The sequence below is a fragment of the Saimiri boliviensis genome, chromosome 10 (assembly GCF_048565385.1).
Source record: "Saimiri boliviensis isolate mSaiBol1 chromosome 10, mSaiBol1.pri, whole genome shotgun sequence".
In the NCBI taxonomy this organism is placed as follows: Eukaryota; Metazoa; Chordata; class Mammalia; order Primates; family Cebidae; genus Saimiri; species Saimiri boliviensis.
The window spans coordinates 18,268,927-18,293,368 of NC_133458.1; the positions used below are offsets into that span (position 1 = coordinate 18,268,927).

The 24,442-nt window shown below is 46.1% G+C and overlaps 1 protein-coding gene and 1 non-coding gene across 2 annotated transcripts in view; one reads left to right on the top strand and one right to left on the bottom strand.

Annotated features, from left to right (window-relative positions):
* Positions 1-6,304: 6,304 nt before the first annotated feature.
* The window catches only part of UBN2 (ubinuclein 2), a 104,215-nt gene continuing 86,077 nt past the window's right edge, over positions 6,305-24,442 (bottom strand). Inside the window, exon 16 of the mRNA XM_074379014.1 lies at positions 6,305-7,330. Within this exon, the coding sequence (XP_074235115.1) occupies positions 7,289-7,330 (42 nt within the window). The 3' untranslated portion in view covers positions 6,305-7,288. The remainder of the gene's footprint in view (positions 7,331-24,442) is intronic.
* Positions 23,687-23,789, top strand: LOC120365453 (U6 spliceosomal RNA). The gene has a single exon (XR_005580391.1). It is a non-coding gene; the product is annotated as a U6 spliceosomal RNA (small nuclear RNA).

Sequence of the window (24,442 nt, forward strand, 5' to 3'; positions counted from 1 at the left end):
GTGAAGGATATGAACAGACACTTTTCAAAAGAAGACATTTTTGAGGCCAAAAAACATAAGAAAAAATTCTCATCATCGCTGGTCATTAGATCAATGCAAATCAAAACCACATTGAGATACCATCTCACGCCAGTTAGAATGGCGATCATTAAAAGATCTGGAGACAACAGACGCTGGAGAGGATGTAGAGAAAAAGGAACACTTTTACACTGTTGGTGGGAGTGTAAATTAGTTCAACCATTGTGGAAGACAGTGTGGCGATTCCTCAAGGATCTAGAAATAGAAATTCCATTTGACCCAGCAATCCCATTACTGGGTATATACCCAAAGGATTAGAAATAATTCTATTATAAAGACACATGCACATGTATGTTCACTTTGGCGCTGTTTACGATAGCAAAGACCTGAAACCAACCCATATGCCCATCAATGATAGACTGGACAGGGAAAATGTGGCACATATACACCACGGAATACTATGCAGCCATAAAAATGATGAATTTGTGTCCTTTGTAGACACATGGATGAATCTAGAAACCATCATTCTCAGCAAACTGACACAAGAATAGAAAACCAAACACCACGTTTTCACTCATAGGTGGGTGATGAACAATGAGAACACTTGGGCACAGGGAGGGGAACAACACTCACTGGGCTAGGTGGGGGGGTGGAGGGGAGGGGAGGGGAGAGACAGTGGAGGCGGGGTGGATGGGGAGGGATAACACCGGAGAAATGCCTGATGCGGGCGATGGGGTGGTGGGGGGATGTGGCATATATGTACTTAGGCGACAATCCTGCAGGAGGCAGGATGTGCACAGGTACCCCAGAACCCAAAGTACAATTAAAAAAAAAAAAAAGAAAGAAAAAGAAAATGAGCTTGAATATAAAAGAAATGACATCATATTTGGAGTCACCCTTGATGTGTGAATAATAGACTCGTTAAAATGTCCATCAACAGAAATGAATAAATAAAATGTAGCATATCTGTACAGCATACTACTACTCAGCAATAAAAAGGGACAAACTACTGATGTATGTGATAACACGGATGAATCTAAAGTCACTATCCTGAGCAAAACCATACACAAAGCCTACATACTAGATGATCCATTTATATCAAATCAAATTAATCTCTAGTGACAAAAATCTCATTTGGGGTGGTGCTTTCCGTTATATCAAAAACCGTTAAGATGTATACTTTAATGGCCGGGCGCGGTGGCTCAAGCCTGTAATCCCAGCACTTTGGGAGGCCGAGGCGGGTGGATCACGAGGTCAAGAGATCGAGACCATCCTGGTCAACACGGTGAAACCCCGTCTCTACTAAAAATACAAAAAATTGCCGGGCGCGGTGGCTCAAGCCTGTAATCCCAGCACTTTGGGAGGCCGAGGCGGGTGGATCGCGAGGTCGAGAGATCGAGACCATCCTGGTCAACATGGTGAAACCCCGTCTCTACTAAAAATACAAAAAATCAGCTGGGCATGGTGGCACGTGCCTGTAATCCCAGCTACTCAGGAGGCTGAGGCAGGAGAATTGCCTGAACCCAGGAGGCGGAGGTTGCGGTGAGCCGAGATCGCGCCATTGCACTCCAGCCTGGGCAACAAGAGCGAAACTCCGTCTCAAAAAAAAAAAAAAAAAAAAAAATACAAAAAATTAGCTGGGCATGGTGGCACGTGCCTGTAATCCCAGCTACTCAGGAGGCTGAGGCAGGAGAATTGCCTGAACTCAGGAGACGGAGGTTGCGGTGAGCCGAGATCGTGCCATTGCACTCCAGCCTGGGTAACAAGAGCGAAATTCCGTCTCAAAAAAAAAAAAGAAAAAAAAAGATGTATACTTTAGCCGAGCCAGGTGGCTCATGCCTGTAATCCCAGCACTTTGGGAGGCCAAGGCAGGCAGCTCACTTTAGGTCAGGAGTTTGAAACCAGCCTGGCCAATATGGTGAAACCCTGACTCTACTAAAAATACAAAAATTAGCCAGATATGATGGCAGATGCCTGTAATCCCAGCTACTCAGGAGGCTGAGGCAGGAGAATCACTTGAACCCCAGGGGCCAGAGGCTGGAGTGAGCCGAGATCTCACCATTGCATTCCAGCCTGGGTGACCAGAGCAAAACTCCCTCTCAGAAAAAAAAAAAAAAAAAAAATGCCTATTTTAAGTGGATGAAGTCAGGTCAGCAAGCTCTGTGTACATAAGTTGTCCTCCCTTTCTGAACGGATTTCCTATCTGTGTTAAAGACTACACTGCTGCAACAAAGAAACCTCAAACACAGTAGCTTAAATTAAAAGCTAAAAATATTTGGCCAGGCGTCATGGCTCTCGCCTCTAATCCCAGCACTTTAGGAGGCCAAGGCAGGTGGATCACGAGGTCAAGAGGTCAAGACCAGCCTGACCAACATGGTGAAACTCCGTCTCTACTACAAATACAAAAATTAGCCAGGTGTGGTGGCTCACGCCTGTAGTCCCAGCTACTTGGGAAGCTGGGGCAGGAGAATCACTTGAACCTGGGAGGCAGAGGCTGCAGTGAGCCAAGATTGCACCATTGCACTCCAGCATGGTGACAAAGCGAGACTCCGTCTCAAAAATAATAAATAAAAATAAAAAATATTTCTTTTGCGTAATAGTCTAGAAGTGGTCATTTCAGGTTAGTAGGGCAGCTCTGCTCTAAAAAGTCATCTAGGGGCTGAGCTTCCTTTTGTAGCCGTGGGACAGCCTCAAGCTGATGAACCATTGCTTAGGTTGTCACAGATCACGCAGAGCCCAATTGTCCAGGCATGTGCCATAGAAAGGGCTTTCACCTCCTAATTGTTACCAGCCTGGCTGACCAACTGCACTGGCATCACCTGGGACGAGATGGGCGGCCATAAAGGCTTGACCCACCCTCAGACTGGGGAGACCAGTTGGACTGCTGCCTCTCTCCTATCTTCTTGCCAGTTGACTTGTGATAAAACTTTTTTCCCCCTCAAAAGCCAGTGCCGTAATACTGGCTTCTATGCATTATGCCCCAGCATGTTATAGGCTTTCTCAAACCACTGTACATTCACGCTATGCCTATTTAGTAGTTCCCCTTTATCCGAGGGCTGCGTGTTCCAAGACCTTAGTGGATGCCTGAAACTGCAGATAGTACTGAATCCTATATAAACCATGTTTTTTCCTATACACACATACTTATGACAAAGTTTAATTTATAAATTAGGTACAGTAAGAGACTAACGACTAATAAAATATAACAGTATACCTTAATAAAGGTTATGGGAATGTGGTCTCCCAAACATCTATCTGTACTGTACTCACCTATTTTCTGACATTGGTTGATAGCAGGTACCAAACGGAAAGGTGAAACTTCAGTTAAGGAAGGGGAATACTGTATTTAATTAGATCCACTTTTTTTTCTTTTTCTTTTTTTTTTAATACAGTCTCACTCTGTCGCCCAGGCTGGAGTGTAGTGGTGCCATCTTGGCTCCCTGCAATGTCAGCCTCCTGGGTTCAAGAGGCAATTCTCCTGCCTCAACCTCCCAAGTAGCTAGGATTACAGGCACATGCCACTGCATCCAGCTAAATTTTGTATTATTTGTGGAGATAGGGTTTCGCCATGTTGGCCAGTGAGGTCTCGAACTCCTAACCTCAAGTGATCTACATGTCTTGGCCTCCCAAAGTGCTGGGTTTACAGTTATGAGCCACTGTATCCAGCAGATCCACTTTTCAACAGAGTAGCTCACTCACAAAAAACCCTCTCATCCTCTCTCCACACCCTGCTAATTGCCTGCCCTGGTTTCAGTGGAGGGGAAATACTTTCTTTTCCTGAAAGCCATGCCTCTGTCAGGAGAGGAGAGAGGTTAAAGATTGAGTCAATTGGCAATGGATTATTGGCAATGGCCAGTAATAGAATCAATCAGGCCTACATATGACTATGTATAAAACCACAATTAAAATTTCTACACAACAGGGTTTTGGAAGCTTCTGCGTTGGCAATGCATTGAGGTGCTAGAAGGGTGGTATACCCAGAGAGGGCACAAAAGCTCCACTTATCCCGTCCCCATACTTTGCTCTATGTATTTCTTCCATTTGGCTGTTCCTTGAGTTGTATCCTTTGTAATAACCTGATGATAGTAAGTAATGCACTTTCTTGGGTCCCGTGAGTCATTCTAGCAAATTATCAAATCTGGGAAGGTTGTGGGAACCCCTGAATTTATAGTTATGTCAGACAGAAGTGTGGGTAACTTGGGGACCCATACGGGACACTGGCCCAGGTCATATAAGTGAAGGCAGTCTTGTGGGACTGAATCCTTAAACCTGTGAGTCTTATGGTAACTCTGGGTAGTTACTGTCAAAATGGAATTGAAAGGTATGATACTCCGCTGGTGTCTGGAGAGTTGGAGAATGGGTTGGTGTCAGGAAGGGAAGAAAACAACTACCCTTATTTGGTGTTGAAGAGGTGTGAGAAAAAACCCAACAGTTGGGTTGTAAAATGGTGCAACCACTATGGAAAACTGTATGGTAGTTCTTCAAAAAATTAAAAATAGGCTGGGCACAGTGGCTCATGCCTGTAATCCCAGCACTTCGGGAGGCCAAGGCGGGCAGATCACAGGTCAAGAGATCAAAACCATCTAGGCCAACATGGTGAAACCCTGTCTCTACCAAAAATAAAAAAAATTAGTCAGGTGTGGTGGCAGGTGCCTATAATCCCAGCCACTCAGGAAGCTGAGGCAGGAGAATCGCTTGAACCCAGGAGGCGGAGGTTGCAATGAGTCGAGATCATGCCACTGCACTCCAGCCTGGGCAACAGAGCAAGACTCCATTTCAAAAAAAAAAAATTAAAAATAGAACTGCCATAAGATTTAACAGCCCCACATCTGGGTATAGATCCAAAAGAATTGACGGTATAATCCGAAACAGATATTTGTACACTCACATTTATGGCAGCATTATTTGCAACAGCCAATAGGTGGAAGCAACCCACGCGTCCATCAGTGGATGAATGGATAAAATGTGGTCTATTCATACCATGCAATATTATTCAGAGGAAGGAAATCCTGTCACATGACCAACAACATGGACTAACCTTGAAGACATTACACTAAGTGACAAAAGCCAGTCACAGAAGGACAAATACTATATGATTTCACTTATATGAGGTATCTACTGTTGTCAGAGTCATAGATAAAGAAAGTTGAAGGGTAGTTACCAGGAGCTGGAGGTAAGAGGCAAAAAGGAGTTGTTTAATGAATACACAGTTTCAGTTCTACAAGATCTGGAGATCTATTTCACAACAATGAAAATATACTTAACACTTAAAAAATGGTTAAGATGATAAATGTTATGAATTTCTCATACACTTAAAAACTGAAAAATTTCTCTGCCACTTAAAAAAACTGATTCTGTCTGATTTTTAGCCTCTATAGATACCCCAAACTTGCATTAATTGAGGTCATCTAAGGTGATGTACATTTCAAGCAGTCTTTTTTCCAAACCAGGTGATTGAGAGGGCACCCTATAATATGAGAGGTGTTGTAAGGGCTTGACTACAAGACAACTCTTTTGTTTGCTTTTGGAATTTCGTTCTTGTTGCTCAGGCTGGAGTGTAATGGCAAGGTCTCAGCTGACTGCAACCTCCCCCTCCCAAGTTCAAGCGCTTCCCCTGCCTCAGCCTCCCAAGTAACTGGGACTACAGGCATGCACCACCATGCCTGGCTAATTTTGTATTTTTAGTAGAGATGGGGTTTCTCCATGTTTGTCGGCCTGGTCTCAAACTCCCAACCTCAGGTGATCCACCCACCTCAGTCTCCCGAAGTGCTGGGATTACAGGCGTGAGCCACTGCGCTCAGCAAGACAGCTCTTTTTTGGGGATTTTGTTTTGGGGGAGTTGGGGACTTCAGGCTCATATGGTACCTTGCCCAGAGTGCACAGCTTATGGGCCTCGTCAAGCCGGCATGAGAACCCAGGACTATCTGACCCCAAAGCTGGAGTTCTATTTTTTTTTTTTTTTTTTTTTTTTTTTTTTTTTTTTGAGACAGAGTGTCGCTCTTGTTACCCGGGCTGGAGTGCAATGGCACGATCTCGGCTCACCGCAACCTCTGCTTCCTGGGTTCAAGCAATTCTCCTGCCTCAGCCTCCTGAGTAGCTGGGATTACAGGCACGTGCCACCATGCCCAGCTAATTTTTGTATTTTTAGTAGAGACGGGGTTTCACCACGTTGACCAGGATGGTCTCGATCTCTCGACCTCGTGATCCACCCGCCTCGGCCTCCCAAAGTGCTGGGATTACAGGCTTGAGCCACCGCGCCCGGCATTTTTTTTGTTTTGTTTTGTTTTGTTTTGTTTTGTTTTTTTGAGATGGAGTCTCACTTTGTTGCCCAGGCTGGAATGCAGTGGTGCAATCTTGGCTCACTGCAACCTCCGCCTCCTGGGTTCAAACAATTCTCCTGCCTCAGCCTCTCAAGTAGCTGGGACCACAGGCACCTGCCACCATGTCCAGTTAATTTTTTTGTATTTTTAGTAGAGATGGGGTTTCACCATGTTGGCCAGGCTGGTCTTGAACTCCTGAACTCAGGTGATCCACCCGCCTCGGCCTCCCAAAGTACTGGGATTACAGGTGTGAGCGACTGCACCCGGCCTAGAGTTCTTAATCATTGGACCTTGGTACCTTTGCAGCCATGGCCACAGCTATTTGTGGAATTAATTGAACAGGATTTGGAAGAATGCTTTTCTGCTTTCCTTTTCCAGAGGCCCCAAGCCTCTGATCACATTCTGTTTGTTGAAGCTAAATCCTGGTCTGGGGCCAGCCAGCCAGCCTAGAGTAGAGTTGGATTTCAAAGAAGGGTTTGGCCCTCATCTTGAATAGCTGTACAAGTAGAAAAATACTGGGACTTGATGTTCTGAGGCTTCCTGGAGCTCCTACATCCATCACCCACTTAAGAATGCTCCCCTGCCAGTTCCTATGGCTTTGGAGCTATGATAACTAAAAAATCCCAAGGCTGAGAATGAGACAACCTCCTCTCCTCTGCAGTGGATTACTTCTGTTTCAGCAGGAACGAAGGTGTCAGGCTAGTGGGACTCAATACTGAATACACATTAGAATTACCCAGGGACACTTGCGAAAACACCAGTGGCTGGGACCTACCCCTAGAAATTCTTATTCATGAGTTGGGGTAGCATCCAGGCAACAGTATTTTTTTTTTTTTTAAGTTTAATGTGTAGCCGGTGTCAAGAGCTGCTGTCTCAGCAGATGAGCAGCTGCAACAGCAGTTGACTGGGGGAATCACAAGAGTATCCCGATTTCTCCTTTACCGCTCTTGTCAGGGTCCAAATTGTTCAGAGACATCTCTAAGGCAAGGCTCCTGTAAGAAAAGAAGAAACATATCTTATTTTTGAAAAAAAAAAAAAATCTTTTGGTCACAGCAACTGGCCATACTGACCTCTAAATCATTCCCTGGCCTGATTTCACACTAATTTCTGCCCTTGGCCTTGAAGTTTATGATTTTGTTGTTGTTGTTGTTGTTGTTGTTGAGACAGAGTTTCGCTCTTGTTACCCAGGCTGGAGTGCAATGGCGCGATCTCGCCTCACCGCAACCTCCGCCTCCTGGGTTCAGGCAATTCTCCTGCCTCAGCCTCCTGAGTAGCTGGGATTACAGGCACGCACCACCATGCCCAGCAGATTTTTTGTATTTTTAGTAGAGACGGGGTTTCACCATGTTGACCAGGATGGTCTCGATCTCTTGACCTCGTGATCCACCCGCCTCGGCCTCCCAAAGTGCTGGGATTACAGGCTTGAGCCACCACACCCGGCCATGATTTGTTTTTAAACTAGAGATTGGATCTTGCTATGTTTCCCAGGTTGGTCTCAAACTCCTTGGGTCAAGCAATCCTCCTGTCTCAGCCTCCCAAAGTGCTGGGATTACAGGTGTGAACCACCACACCCTGCTTGAAGTTTATGATTTTTAAATTGCTGCTAAAAACCTCTCTGCATTTCAGTTTAGATTTATTTTAAGTTTCTACTGATGGGTTTTTAATTTCTTTTCCTTTTTTTTTTCTTTTTTGAGACAGGGTCTGTTGTGGAATACAGTGGTATGTATGATCATAGCTCGCTGCAGCCTTGACCTCCCCAGCTCAAGCGATCCTCATGCCTCAGCCTCCTGAATGGCTGGGACTACAGGCCTGTGCCACCATACCTGACTATCTGATTTCACACGTTTTTGTGAGTTCCATAATGCTGACACTGGTTTATCTTTGGTGTGAGTTTTGATTCATCTTAATTTTCCCTGGACTCTTTCCCAGTACAAGCTAGATGATCTATGTCTCAGCTCCAACATCTTCCATGTGTGTCAGGATGCAACTGCTCAGAGTCAGGACAGTTCTTCTGTCCTAGGTTCCTGTCAGGGTCCCCTGGCTCTAGTTGTAGCCCCTGATGTGGTTTGGCTCTGTGTCCTCACCCAACTCTCATGTCAAATGGTAATCCCCACATGTCAAGGGAGGGGTCTCGTGGGAGGCAATTGGATCATGGGGGTGGATATCCCCCTTGCTGTTCTCATGATAGTGAGTGAGTTCTCAGGAGATCTGATGATTTAAAAGTGTAGCACTTCCCCCTTCACTCTCTCCCACCATCATGTAAGACGTGCCTTGCTTGGCCTCTTCACCTTCCATCATGATTGTAAGTTTCCTGAGGCCTCCCTAGCCATGTGGAACTGTGAATCAGTTAAACCTCTTTATAAATTACCCAGGCTCAGGTAGTTCTTTATAGCAGTGTGAAAACAGACTAATACAGCCCCTTTTGATATAATCTTTCAAACCCTAGCTGGAATCCTGACATTTCCAGAGTCAACAGAAGAGAAAACTATATAACTTAAGAAGAATGAATTAATCTGTTCCAGTCACTCATGTTTATTTTATCAACCTCTAGCTCACAAGTATATAGTTTAAAAGGCAAACACGCAGAAGAGATTAGGGAGAATTCTATCAGTTATTCTCCTCCTGATAGAAGTTTAAGCAGTGTTCTAAGATGCAGCAGATTTTAGCCAGCCCTGAAGTGGGATATTTTCTGGAAATAGGTCTTCAATAACTGTTGTGGTAAGGGGTGATAAGAATTCTGGATTTACTAAACTGCCAGAAGACTCTAATCTTTCATTCTATGCTATAATTTCATTAAGGCAGAGTGCTATGGTTTGAATGTATCCCTCAAAGCTCATATGTGGGAAACTAGGTTCCCAGTGCAAGTGTTGGGAGGTAAGGCTTAATAGGCGATTAGGTCACGAGGGCAGAGTGCATTAATATTGTTTTTGTGGAGTGTTAGTTTTCATTACAGTGGGTTTGTTATAAAAGTGAGTTTGGGTTCCTTTTGTTCTCTTGCCCTTCTGCCTTCTGACACAACACAAAGGCCCTCACCAGATGCCAGCACCTTGATACTGGACTTCCCAGCCTCTAGAATTATGAGAAATAAATTTTTTTTCTTTATAAATTACGTAGCCTGTGGTATTTTGTGATAGTAACACAAAATGGACTAAGACACAGAGTAAATACTAAAATGTTGGGTCTATGTAGTCGCTAGTCTCCAAAGGTGACCTGATAGTCCCCTCCTCCTTTTATAGATATGTTGCACCTTCAAGAGGGGAAGCGCATTTCTCAGCCTGCTCAGCCCACCAACTTGAATATGAGCTGCCCTTGTGACTTGCTTTGACCAATAGACTGCAGTAAAAGTAACATTTTGGGACTTCTAACCCCACCTGGGCTTTAACACTAGCAAATTTCACCTCCTGCCTTTTTCTTTTTTTGGATACTGAGTCTCACTCTATTGCCCAGGCTGGAGTGGAGTGGTACGATCTTGGCTTACTATAATCTCTGCCTCTGGGATCAAGCAATTCTTCTGCCTCAGCCCAGAGTAGCTGGTATCACAGGTACCTGCCACGAGTAGCTGGTATCACAGGTACCTGCCACCACACCTGGCTAATTTTTGTATTTTTTGGTAGAGACAGGGTTTCACCATTTTGGCCAGGCTGGTCTTGAACTCCTGATCTTACGTGATTTACTCACTTCCTGCTTCTTTTTTTTTTTTTTTGACGGAGTCTTGCTCTGTCGCCAGGCTGGAGTGCAGTGGCATGATCTCCGCTCACTGCTACCTCTGCCTTCTGTGTTCAAGCAATTCTCCTGCCTCAGTCTCCTGAGTAGCTGGGATTACAGGCCCCTGCCACCATGCCTTGCTAATTTTTGTATTTGAGGTAGAGATGGGTTTCCAACACGTTGGCCAGGCTGCTCTCAAACTCCTGACTTGGTGATCTGCCTGTCGCGGCCTCCCAGAGTGCCAGGATTACAGGCGTGAGCCACTGCACCCGGCCTCATTTCCTGCTTCTTATCCAGCCACCAAACTGCCAAAACCCCAAGACAGAAGGCGGAGTACTGAGACAGGCCTACCGAGCTCTCAGCTGACAGCTATACCAAGGACCAATCATGCGAGTGAGCCATCTTGACTGTTCCAGCCCAGTGGCGCCCCCAGGTGACTATAGTTCCTTCTGGTATCATACAGAGCAGAACAGCCCAGCTAAACTTACTCAACTCCTAGAAGCATCAGAGACAATCAAATGCCTGTTTAAAGCCACTAAATTTTGGAATTATTTGTTGTGCGAGACTAGAAAACCAAAATAAGCTGAGCACGGTGGCTCATGCCGGTAATCTCAACACTTACGGAGGTCAAGGCAGGAGGATCCCATGAGCCCAGGAGTTTTAAACCAGCCTGGGCATCAGAGCAAAACCCTGTCACACACACACACACACACACACACACACACACACACACACACAAAACAAAAACAAAAATAAAGCACCCACATAGTCTGAAGTTCTTAGAGACGATTTAGTCAAACTTTTCAATTTTGCAACTTCAGAAATTTTTTTTTTTTTTTTTTTTTTGGAGACAGAGTTTCACTCTTGTTGCCCAAACTGGAGTGCAATGGCATGATCTCAGCTCACTGCAATCTCCAACTCTCGGGTTCAAGCAATTCTCCTGCCTCAGACTCCCAAGTAGCTGGGATTACAGGCACCCACCACCGTGGACCCGGCTAATTTTTTGTATTTTTAGTAGAGACACAGTTTCACCATGTTGGCGAGGCTAGTCTTGAACTCCTGACCTCAGGTGATCCACCCGCCTCAGACTCCCAAGTAGCTGGGATTACAGGCGCCCACCACCACACCCGGCTAATTTTTTGTATTTTTAGTAGAGACGCAGTTTCACCATGTTGGCCAGGCTGGTCTCGAACTCCTGACCTCAGGTGATCCACCCACCTCGGCCTCCCAAAGTGCTGGGATTACAGGCGTGAACCACAGTGCTGGGCCAGGAAATCTTTATATCCCTAGTGCAAGGCTGTAAATTCAAAACCCTACAGCAGGCATCCCCAAACTTTTTACACAGGGGGCCAGTTCACTGTCCCTCAGACCATTGGAGGGCCGCCACATACTGTGCTCCTCTCACTGACCACCAATGAAAGAGGTGCCCTTTCCGAAGTGTGGCGGGGGGCCGGATAAATGGCCTCAGGGGGCCGCATGCGGCTCGCAGGCCGTAGTTTGGGGGCGCCTGTCCTACAGCAAAGACCACGCAGATAACATTATGAGTGCGTTTTCCTACCTCTTCCAAAGGAGCTAGACTCTTTTCAGTTCACTTTCATTGCTGCAAAGTAGAATTATGGTCCCACTGTTGAAAAGGTTCTAGTTTTTAGTATCACATGACACTGGTTAAAATAAAAAATATTAAAAACAGAAAGAAAAAGAAAAGCTAGTTTTTTTAATGAAAAGTTATAAATTCAAAGTTTTTATAAACTGCTTTTTAAATTCTTTTAGAGACAGGGTATCATTCTGTCACCCAGACTGGAGTGCAGTGGTGTGATCATAGCTCACTGCAGCCTTGAACTCCTGTGCTCAAGGGATCCTCCCATATCAGCCTCCCAAGTAGATGGGACCACAGGTGTGCCACCACGCCCTGCTAATTTTTTTTTTTGTTTTGTAGAGACAGGGTCCAGCTATATTGCCAGGCTGGTCTCAAACTCCTGGGCTCAAGCCATCCTCCTGCCTTGGCCTCCCAGTGTTAAGATTACAGGTGTGAGCCACCACACTTGGCCTGAAATGCCCAAACTTGTAAATATTAGGAATCAGTTAAAAACAACTGTTTATCAAACAAAACACTTCTCCTGGCCTTATATCACCCAGGGCTATAAGTGTCAACTATGCCCTAGCACACTTTACAGGCAGGATCTCATTTGACCTCACCACAATCCTGTGAGGTAGTACTGTGATTTTATTTATCAATGTAGAAAAAGCTCAGAACAATTACATGATCAAGCCAGTATTACTAACTGGTCAGTGATGACACTGGTATTTGCTTCCAGACAATCTAGTTCCAAGCCCATTAACAATTAAAAAAAAATTATTATTATTATTATTTTTTTGTTGGGGGACAGAGTTTCACTCCATCCTTTGCTTTCCCAGACTTCCTTGAAGCCAAGACATGGGCACATCACCCAGACCATGCCAATTAGAAGCACCCACTTGAGAACATGACCCAGATGATGATTTCGACTCATCCTGGCACAGGAGGAGCAGAGAAGCCAGCCAGAGCCAGTGAGCTGTCGCAGCAGCTCTGACACAGGTGTCGGGGCCTGGCCCAGGGTCACTGTGTCAGCATTGCAAACTGTGGTGGCTGTGCCTGGGATGTTTTCACTGGCCCAGGTCTGTGGCAGGCTGCAGTGCCGTGGCATGATATCTGCTCACTGCAACATCCACCTCCTGGGTTCAAGTGATTCTTGTGCCTCAGACTCCTGAGTAGCTGGGATTACAGGCACCCACCACCACATCTCGCTAATTTTTGTATTTTTAGTAGAGATGGGATTTCACCATATTGCCCAGGCTGGTCTCGAACTCCTGATCTGCCCACCTCAGCCTCCCATTACAGGCATGAGCTACCATGCCTGACCATTTTTTTAAAAAAGTTATATAAAAGCAAAAAACTTTTATTAAAAGGATGCTGGGTGCCTCTCACAATTTTCTGGTAAGGCGAGACCAGGCTTGGGAGTGACACAGCCAACAACCTCACCCAAAATCCCGCCACAGATCTGGGCCAGTGAAAACATCCCAGGCACAGTCACCACAGTTTGCAATGCTGACACAGTGACCCTGGGCTGGGCCCGGACACTTGCATCAGAGCTGCTGCGACAGCTCACTGGCTCTGGCTGGCTTCTCCGCTCCCCCCTGTGCCGGGATGGGTCTAAATCATCATTGGGTCATGTTCTCAAGTGGGTGCTTCTAATTGGCATGGCCTCGGTGACGTGCCCATGTCTTGGCTTCAAGGAAGTCTGGGAAAGCCCATATTTTATCATTCAATGAATTTGATCGCACACCTGCTGTGAGTTGGGCACTCTTCTAGATGCTAAGGAAATAAGAGTAAGCAAAATAGGTAAAGGTCCCTCTACTTGCAAAACTTCCGTTCAAAATACAGGGAGAGAATGATAAATAAGAAGTAAAACAAAGTTTGTCAAAGGGTGATGTGTGCTATGGGGAAAAATAAAGCCAGGCTTGGGACTATGCCTGCTGCTTCGTAAGGTTCAGGAGGTCCTTCCTGAGAAGGTGATATTTGAGCCGAGAAGCAAATGATAAGCAGGGTCTACCATTTTCAGTGTTTGTGTGTACATATGCTAGATAGGGCAATGCCCATTTTTTGTTTGTTTGTTTGAGACAGAGTGTCACTCTGTCACCCAGGCTGGAGTACAGTGGCGTGATCTTCCCCCACTGCAACCTCTGCCTCCTGGGTTCAAGCAATTCTCCTGCCTCAGCCTCCCTAGTAGCTGGGACTACAGGTTCACGCCACCACAACACCCGGCTAATTTTTGTATTTTTGGTAGAGATGGGGCTTCTCCATGTTGACCAGGCTGGTCTCAAACCCTTGGCCTCAAGTGATCCACCCGCCTTGGCTTTCAAAGTGGTTGGGATTACAAGCACGAGCCACTGTACCCAGCGCAGCGCCCAGGCTTTTAACTGGAGAAACATGACCTCCACTCCCCAACCACTGTCAGGGCACCTCCATCCTGTCCTTCAAGCTTTGTGTGAAGGCAAAGTGTTCTAGGACACAGTTTTCTGTGCCCAGTGAAACTGTGGGATCAGACTCCAAGGGCCCAATGTTTACTCTGAAACTATAGCAAGGACTGGCAACCTGGATGTGCTGCCAGAACTGTGGGGAGATTTTGGTCGGAAAGGGTCAGGACTGATGAAATGGGTCTATATGAGAGTGTACATGTGCATCCACACAATTCTGTTGAGTGTGATGCTATAGATGCTATGTGTAAAAGCAGTGATTTTGGCCGGGCACAGTGGCTCATGCCTGTAATCCCAGCACTTTGGGAGGCCGAGGCGAGTGGATCACTTGAGGTCAGGAATTTGAGACCAGCCTGGCCAACATGGTAAAACCCCATCTCTAACTAAAAATACCAAAATTAGTTGGGCATGGTGGTGGGTGCCTGTAATCCCAGCTACTCAGGAGGCTGAGGCAGGAGAATCGCTTGAACCTGGGAGGTGGAGGTTGCAGTGAGCCAAGATCACACCACTGAACTTCAGCCTGGGTGACAAGAGTGAGCCCAACTCAAAAAAAAAAAAAAATCACACCCAGAAGTCTGTAGATAAGATAATTTAAGAAATGTAGTTTCCATGTTTCCATAGTTCTAGTCCTGCAATATAGAGAGTAGCTATAAAAGCTTGCAAAGTCTGATTGCCAAAAATACACTGTGAACCTGAGGGCCACACACTCCTGACAGCCTCTTGTCATCAAAGGAGAGGTCAGCATATGAGAAATGCACGTCACTTTTGTGAAAGAAACTAGGTGATTAGTGTTTGACATTTGACACCCAGCTGATTTTTGTATTTTTGGTAGAGACAAGGTTTCACGACGTTGGCCAGGCTGATCTAGAACTCCTGATCTCAAGTGATCTGCCCACTTTGGCCTCCCAACATGCTGGGATTCAGGTGTGAGCCACCGTGCCCAGCCAACAATTCTTGCATATGACATTTTCATGGCTACTTTCCATTACATAGTTTCAGTTATTTGAGGGTCTTGCTTTTTTTTTTTTTTAAAGAATGGGATCTCACTATACTGTCCAGGCAGGTCTTGAACTCTTGGGCTCAAGCTATCCTCCTGCCTCTGCCTCCCTAAGAGCTGGGATTACAGGCGTGAGCCACAGTGCCCCAGGGTCTTGCTTTTTTGAGACGGAGTTTCACTCTTGTTACCCAGGCTGGAGTGCAATGGCGTGATCTCGGCTCACCGCAACCTCCGCCTCCTGGGCTCAGGCAATTCTCCTGCCTCAGCCTCCTGAGTAGCTGGGATTACAGGCACGCACCACCATGCCCAGCTAGTTTTTTGTATTTTTAGTAGAGACGGGGTTTCACCATGTTGACCAGGATGGTCTCGATCTCTTGACCTCGTGATCCACCCGCCTCGGCCTCCCAAAGTGCTGGGATTACAGGCTTGAGCCACCGCGCCCGGCCGGGTCTTGCTTTTAATCAAGTTAACCCCGTGATCACATCCTGCGCCATGGAGACTCCAGCGCATGATAATACTCAGTATATTATGAAACTCACAACAGGCAAGCTGGACCTGCTGGATGTAAGGAGAGAGTGAGTCCTTCTCATCACTGCCACTTGTCAGCTTCCTGTGTGACTTCTTTTTGTCCTGTGTGAAACTGGGGGTGGTTACACAGCCTTTCCAGGAAAAAGCAGGACAATCTTCCTCTTTGGTTTTTTAAAAAAGTCCAGATGGTGTAACATGAAAACTCCAAAGTTCCAATGAAACGTCTCCTCATTGCTGGTGGAGGTTGCCCCGGCCTGCAAGTGGGCCAAGAGGGCCAGGGGACGTGGCCAACCTGCTTCCCTGACCTCCCACTCCCACACAACCTTGTGCTGAAGGAGCTAAGGTATGAACAAAAAGCAACTTTGCTTTCTCAGGAATGCCCCTACAAATCAGTTGTAATGATACGTTCTTTCCTCGGCCTGGGTGACACGGTTTTTCCAATCTCTTTTGGGTAATAAACAGGTTAAAGAGTTTTTTTCTTTTGTCTCTCACTTAAAAATTCGTCTTGGCCGGGAGCAGTGGCTATGCCTATAATCCCAGCACTTTGGGAGGCTGAGGCAAGTGGATCACCTCAGTTTAGGAGTTCAAGACCAGCCTGGCCAACATGGTGAAACTTATCTCTACTAAAAATACACAAACTAGCTGGGTGTGGTGGCACATGTCTGTAGTTCCAGCTACACAGGAGGCTAAGGCATGAGAATCACTTGAACCTGGAAGGCAGAGGATGCCGTGGGCCGAGATTGAGCTACCGCACACCAGCCTGGGCGACACGAGAGTCTGTCTCAAAAAAAAAAAAGTTTCGCCGGGCGCAGTGGCTCACGCCTGTAATCCCAGCACTTTGGGAGGCCGAGGCGGGTGGATCACGAGGTCAAGAGATCGAGACCATCCTGGTCAACAAGGTGAAACCCCGTCTCCACTAAAAATACAAAAATTAGCTGGGCATGGGTAACAAGAGTGAAACTCTGTCTCCAAAAAAAAAAAAAAAAAGTTTCTTTTTCTAAGTATTAGCCAGTCTTATTTAGTGTCATCTCAAACCTTCAAATGTCATTGACTTGAAAGCCTGTCTCCTCCTCCAGCCTGGAGTCTGTGGGGTCACGGTCAGTGTCATTTCTCTTTCTCATACTGCCTGCTGTCCCAGGCCTGTCTTGCTCTGTCACTCAGGCTGGAGTGCAGTGGCTCGATCTTGGCTCCCTGCAACCTCCACCTCCCTGGTTCAAGCAATTCCCCTGTCTCAGCCTCCAGAGTAGCTGGGATTACAGGCACACACCACCACGCCCGGTCAATGTTTTTGTGTTTTTAGTAGAGACGGGGCTTCACCATGTTCACCAGACTGGTCTCGAACTCTTCTCAGGCAATCCGACCCCCCTCGGCCTCCCAAAGTGCTGGGACTACAGGCATGAGCCACCACATCCAGCAGGAAGGATAGGTTGCACTCCACGAGTCGAGTCTGGGAGTGACAGATTCCAATGGTGCTTCTTTTCTCCTAGTTGTTTTCTCCTGGGTTCTGGAGAGTCTCCACCCCCGGGGTAGCTGCTGTCCCCGGAAGGCCACACCTTCTCCAGCTGGACACCAGGATGCCTGCTCAGCCCCTCAGGCTCCAGAAGTCCAGGCCACCCCATCCTTCTGGTGCTCCCTTTGGCTGGAACCAGGCTGCCTCCCTTTCGAGAGAATCACAGCAGGCCTACAGGAACTCTGAGAGTGCAAATCGTGCCAAAGGCAGCCATCTCCAGGGGCTAGCCACCAACAGGGAGTCACATCGCAGTCCCTGGGTCCCTCAAACTCCAGAAGACATGTCATGCTCTCCAAATGGTCCTCTTGAAGTGTTCTCTCATTTGGCATAGGCTGAAGATGAAGCACCCCACCCCTCCTGCCTCGAGAGAAGAGCAATGTCCAGCACACAGACAACTGTTTCCGAATGAATCCTCTTACGTTCCTCCATGGCCTGGACATGGATGCCGAGCTAATCCTTTCCAACGTGGAGCTAATAGTTTTACAATTTCTTGGCATGAGCCGCAGAGGGGCTCTAGCTCCTCCTGCCTTTAGAATGTGGAAGGATTTGGCACCTACTGTTTTGTTCTCAGCCTTTGGCATCTCTGGTGAAACTGACACAGAAAGTCCCATTTTAGTAACAGAGGGTATCATTGTAAAGAGTAACCCATTGCTCATGCATGGCTAAGAAAAAAAAAAAGTAACCCCTTCCTCATGCCAGGATACCTGATGCACTGCAGGGGTTTCATGACAGCCTGACTTAGGAAGTGGGCTGTCTGAAGGTATCGCTGATACAGAATTATTACATATTTATATATTATATCCTTATATTAATGTGACTTTTTGTACAAAATATATATAGAATTCCTTTTTTTTTTTTTTTGAGATGGAGTCTCTCTCTGTCACCCAGGCTGGAGTGCAGTATTGTGACCTAGGCTCACTGCAACCTCCGCCTTCAGGTTCAAGTGATTCTCCTGCCTCAGCCTCCCAAGTAGCTGGGATTACAGGCACCCGCCACCACACCTGGCTAATTTTTGTATTTTTAGTAGAGACAGGATTTCACCAAGTTGACCAGGCCGGTCTCAAACTTCTGACTTCAGATGATCTGCCCACTTTGGCCTCCCAAACTACTGGGATTCCAGGCGAGAGCCACCATGACCAGACAGAATTTTTGTTTTTGACATTAGAGATAATTAGATGTGCAGAGAAATCTCTGTCAATACAGACTACCTTGAAGTGTTGAGTGAACTTTTAATAAATACAGAAAAAATACTTTTTTCTTTCTTTTTTTTTTTTTTTTTTGAGATGGAATCTAGCTCTGTCACCCAGGCTGGAGTGCAGTGGTATGATCTCAGATCACCGCAACCTCTGCCTCCTGGGTTCAAGTGATTCTCCTGCCTCCGCCTTCCGAGTAGCTGGGATTACAGGGGTGTGCCACCACGCCTGGATAATTTCTGTATTTTTAGTAGAGACGAGGTTTCACCATGTTGGCCAGGCTGGTCTCAAACTCCTGACATCAGGTGATCTGCCCACCCTCAGCCTCCCAAAGTGCTGGGATTACAGGTGTGAGCCACCATGCCTGTCCCAGAAAAAATACTTTTTTAAAGCTCAGCTGAGTTGACAGGAAAGTAATGGAGGCCAGAATAGGCGGAGGTCAGAAGGAGGAGAGGAGGACCCATCACTGGGCACGGTGGCTCCCACCAGTAATCCCAGCACTTTGGGAGGCTGAGGTGGGTGGATCACGAGGTCAGGAGTTCAAGACCAGCCTGACCAACATGGTGAAGCCCCATCTCTACTAAAAATAGCTGAGTGTGGTGGTACACGCCTGTAATCCCAACTACTTAGGAGGCTGAGGGAGGAGAATCACTTGAATCCAAGAGGTAGAGGTTGCAGTGAGCTGAGATCACACCACTGCACTCTACCCTGGGTGACAGAGCGAGACTCCATCTCAGAAAAAAGGAGGAGGATGACCCGGAAAGACCAGGCTGGGCGCGGTGGCTCAAGCCTGTAATCCCAGCACTTTGGGAGGCCGAGGCGGGTGGAGCACGAGGTCGAGAGATCGAGACCATCCTGGTCAACATGGTGAAACCCCGTCTCTACTAAAAATACAAAAAATTAGCTGGGCGTGGTGGCACGTGCCTGTAATCCCAGCTACTCAGGAGGCTGAGGCAGGAGAATTGCCTGAACCCAGGAGGCGGAGGTTGCGGTGAGCCGAGATCGCGCCATTGCACTCCAGCCTGGGTAACAAGAGCGAAACTCCGTCTCAAAAAAAAAAAAAAAAAGAAAGCAAGACCAGTGAGTGAGGAGGGCCTATGCTAATCCCAGGTGGCCTAGAGCTGGGAATTTTTATTATTTTTTGTTTTTTAGAGAAGGAGTCTCTGCTTTGTTGTCCAGGCTAGACTTGAACTCCTGGGCTCAAGCAATCCTTTTGCCTCAGCCTCCCAAATAGCTGGGACTACAGGTGAGCAGCTGCACACCTGGCTTTAGAGTCTGGATTTTTAATTTGACTCAGGCAGCCAAAAGGAAAGAAGGAAAGAAGGCCTCAGACTAGCATGGTGGGCGGGCAGATCAAGACTAGCGGTGGCCTGGAATCCCAGCACTTTGGGAGGTCAAAGCGGGCAGTTTGCTGGAGGTCAGGAGTTCGAGATCAGCCTGGCCAATATGGTGAAACCATATCTCTACTACAAATACAAAAATTAGCCAGGTATGGTGGTGCCTGCCTGTAATCCCAGCTACTCGGGAGGCTGCGGCAGGAGAATTGTTTGAAGCCGGGAGTTACAGTGAGCCAAGATTGCATCTCTGCACTCCAGCCTGGGAGACGGAGCAACACTCTTGACTCAAAAAAATATAAAAAATAGCCGGGCGTGGTGGCTCACGCCTGTAATCCCAGCACTTTGGGAGGCCGAGGCAGGTGGATCATGAGGTCGAGAGATCGAGACCACCCTGGTCAACATGGTGAAACCCCGTCTCTACTAAAAATACAAAAAATTAGCTGGGCATGGTGACGCATGCCTGTAATCCCAGCTACTCAGGAGGCTGAGGCAGGAGAATTGCCTGAACCCAGGAGGCGGAGGTTGCGGTGAGCTGAGATGGCGCCATTGCACTCCAGCCTGGGTAACAAGAGCAAAACTCTGTCTCAAATAAATAAATAAATAAATAAATAAATAAATAAACAAACAAATAAAGACTCTTGCATAATGCTGGGGGCCCAAAGAGGGGGAACTGCTGAGAATTAAAAAGAGCATCCCTGGCCTTGCTGAGAAGAGGCTTTTGTGTCTTGACTGCAGCGTTGGGCGGGATGCAAGGTGGAGAATCTCCTACAGGAGTCCTTAACCACCAGCAGTTACCACTCGCATGAACTTATGGCTGAAATCCATCCTATCTTTGCGGCCCAGAAATCCTAAGCTGAAAATTTAAGTCTGAAGGGGTCAGTCTTGGGTCGGTAATATCCCTAGAAACCTGGAAGAAGCAAACTCAAATCCTCTCTAGAAGAACACACTTTAAATCCAGGACTCAAATTAAAAAAAAAAAAAAAAATTAGCTGGGTATGGTGGCACGCACCTGTAGTCCCAACTATTTGGGAGGCTGAGGTGGGAGGATCACTTGAGCCAAGGAGGTCAGGGCTGCAGCAGGGAATGATCATGTCACTGTACTTCAGCCTGGGTCAAAGATTGAAACCCTGTCATAACAAACAAACAACAAGGCTGGGTGAGGTGGCACATGCCTGTAATCCCAGCACTCTGGGAGGCCAAGGCTGGTGGATCACCTGAAGTCAGGAGTTCAAGACCAGCCTAATACGGTGAAACCCTGTCTCTACTAAACACAAAAAAATTAGCCGGGTGTAGTGGCACATGCCTGTAACCTGAGCTACTTGGGAGGCTGAGACAGGAGAATCACTTGTACCTGGGAGGTAAAGGTTGCAGTGAGTGGAGATCGTGCCACTGCACTCCAGCCTGGGCAACAAGATCGAAGCTCCGTCTCAAAAAAACAAAAACAACAAAGATGCCTCAAAGAATGTCCATAAAGTTCTGAAGTGCAGGGATCTATCATACAAAAATCACTAAACACAAAGAAAAGTAAGCCACCACGAGCAAGTTAGTAGAAAACAGTAAACTGCAGAATCAGCCGCACAGTTTGAGTTCAGGTCGGACTCAGGAGCCTGAACTTTGTTCTGGGAAAGGCTGCTGGTGCTCCCAGCCCACTTGCTAAAGCCCAGGCTGGGGCCTTGCCCTTGGCCCTGACTGTGTGTCACTAGCTAAGGAAGCTGATAAGCTCAGGGACAAACAAGCTCGCAGGTTAAAATAAACAGATATTTTAAGAGTACGAGCACATCAAAGGAGACAAACTGTCCTACACAAACCAGAATGGAACAAGACAGATCAGGACTCTAAGCACAGCGAAGATCCTCATGGAGATAAGAGATGATTAACGAGGAACAAGTAGTGACATAGACTCCAGTGGAAACACTGATACGAAGTTGGTAACAGACTCAGAAGAGTGGGGGGAAAAAAAAGAATAGTTGAGCTGGGCACGGTGGCTCACACCTGTAATCCCAGCACTTTGGGAGGCTGAGGTGAGTGGGTCACCTGAGGTCAGGAGTTCAAGACCAGCCTGCCCAACATCATGAGACCCCATCTCTACTAAAAATGCAAAACATTAGCCGGGCATGGTGGTGGGTACCTGTAATCCCAGCTACTCAGGAGGCTGGGGCGGGAGAATCCCTTGAACCTGGGAGGTGGAGGTTGCAGTAAGCAGAGATTGTACCATTCACTACAGCCTGGGCAACAGAGCGAGACTCTGTCTCAAAACAAACAAACAAACAAAAACAAAACAAAATGAAAAACAAGAATAGCTGTAAAATGAATGATGATCTAAATCAAGTGAAGACATTTTCCTAAAAGGTACTAAAAAATAATGAGATGGAAAATACCAAAGAACATTTAAGAGATATGGAAAATATCAGTGTCAGTATCTGCCTAATGTGAGTTCCAGAAAGAGAAAATGGATGTAAGAAAGAGACCATATTTAAAAATTGTGTGTATGTTTCCTGTCGGGAACCAAAAAAAAAAAAAGAAAAAAAAAAACCCCTTAAGTGTGAAGTTTTAAAGATTAATCTAGAGACCAGCCTGGGCAATGTAGTGAGATCTTGTATTAAAAAAAAAAAAAATTAAAAATTAGCTGGGCATGGTGGAGTGCATCATATAGTTCTAACTATTTTGGAGGCTCAGGTGGGAGAATCACTTGAGCCTGGGAGGCTGAGGCTGCAGTGAGCCAGGCACTCCAGCTTGGGTAGCAGAGCAAGACCCTATCTCAAATAATAATAATAATAATAATGATTAATGATAAAACAACTTCAATGCAAAAGTCTTGCGGAACATCAAACAATAGGGAAAAACCTAAGCTTTGACATATTGTAATAAAATTTAGGAAAATCAAAGACCACAAAAAAAAAAAATTCAAAAAGCTTACAGAAAGAAGGAATATAGTTCACAGAAGAATCAGAACCGGATTGGCATTAAGTTTTCCTAACAAAAAAATTGTAGACAAAAAGCAATGAAATTATATATATAATTTATATATGTAATTATATATATATAATTTTTTTTTTGAGACAGAGTTTCACTCTTGTCACCCAGGCTGGAGTACAGTGGTGCGATCTCCACTCACTGCAACCTCTGCCTCCTGGGTTCAAGCGATTCTCTAGCCTCAGCTGCCTGAGTAGCTCGGATGAGAGGCCCCTGACACCATGCCCCGCTAATTTTTGTATTTGTAGTAGAGATGGGTTTCCAATATGTTGGCCAGGTTGCTCTCAAACTCCTGACCTTAGGTGATCTGCCTGCCTCGGCCTCCCAAAGAACTGGGATTACAAGCGTGAGCCACCGTGCGCAGCCATGAAATTACATTTCTAAGTGATGATGAAAAAGAACCTAGAAAATTACATCCCACTAAACTATTATTTAAATGTGAAGAAGCAAAGATGATACTTTCAGACATACAAGGTTTTGACAAGCTTAAAACCGGCACAAAGGCCTCTTTGAAAACTCTATTGGAATAAGTACTTTTATACTTAATACAAGTACATTGTAGTTAATATACTGAGAACTTACTAAACACAGGAAAAGATGTTCAACACCATTAGTTACTACGAAAAGTCAAATCCAAAGAGCAAGATACCTTTATACCCCCAGGAGATGATAGCCATAATTAAAAAAAATGAAAACTAACAAACGCTGATGAGAACGTAGAGGAACAGGAACTGTTACACCTTGGTGGTGGGAATGTGAAATGGTTCCCCTACTGTGGAAGAGAGTTTGGTAGTTCCTCAAAGGAAACATAGTTACCATAAAATCCAGCAATTCCACTGCCAGGTCTATACCCAAGAGGATTGAAAATATATATCCACACAAAAACTTGTGTACAAAGGTGCATTATTCATAATAGCCAAAAAGTGAAAACAGCCCAAGTGTCTATCAACTGATGAATGGGTAAACTGTGACATATTCATACAATGAGATATTTGGGGTATAGATATCTGGATATTAAATTGAATACTAGACAGGGAAAAAATCACAAAGAAAAGTGAGGGGCATCATACTGGTAAAAGAACGTGGTATCAGCGCTCGCTGTGGCAGCACGTATACTAAAACTGGAACAAAACAGAGATTAGCATGGCCCTGTGCAAGGATGACATGCAAATTCATGAAGCATTTCATATTTTTTAAAGAAGAGCATTATATCAAAAAGATACGCCGGGCACGGTGGCTCAAGCCTGTAATCCCAGCACTTTGGGAGGCCGAGGCGGGTGGATCACGAGGTCAAGAGATCGAGACCATCCTGGTCAACATGGTGAAACCCCGTCTCTACTAAAAATACAAAAAATTAGCTGGGTATGGTGGCATGTGCCTGTAATCCCAGCTACTCAGGAGGCTGAGGCAGGAGAATTGCCTGAACCCAGGAGCCGGAGGTTGCGGTGAGCCGAGATCGCGCCATTGCACTCCAGCCTGGGTAACAAGAGCGAAACTCCGTCTCAAAAAAAAAAACAAAAAAAAACCAAAAAATACAAAAAATTAGCTGGGCATGGTAGCGTGTGCCTGTAATCCCAGCTACTCAGGAGGCTGAGGCAGGAGAATTGCCTGAACCCAGGGGGCGGAGGTTGCGGTGAGCCGAGATCGCACCATTGCACTCCAGCCTGGGTAACAAGAGTGAAACTCCGTCTCAAAAAAAAAAAAAAAAAAGATATAACCATAATGAACATATAGGCATCCAAAACATTCATGGTCATTTGAAAAGTTATTAAGAAGGAAGAATAAGAATGATTACGAGTGAAACGATGCATCTAAACAAAGCACAGCATGAAAATGGAAACAAACAT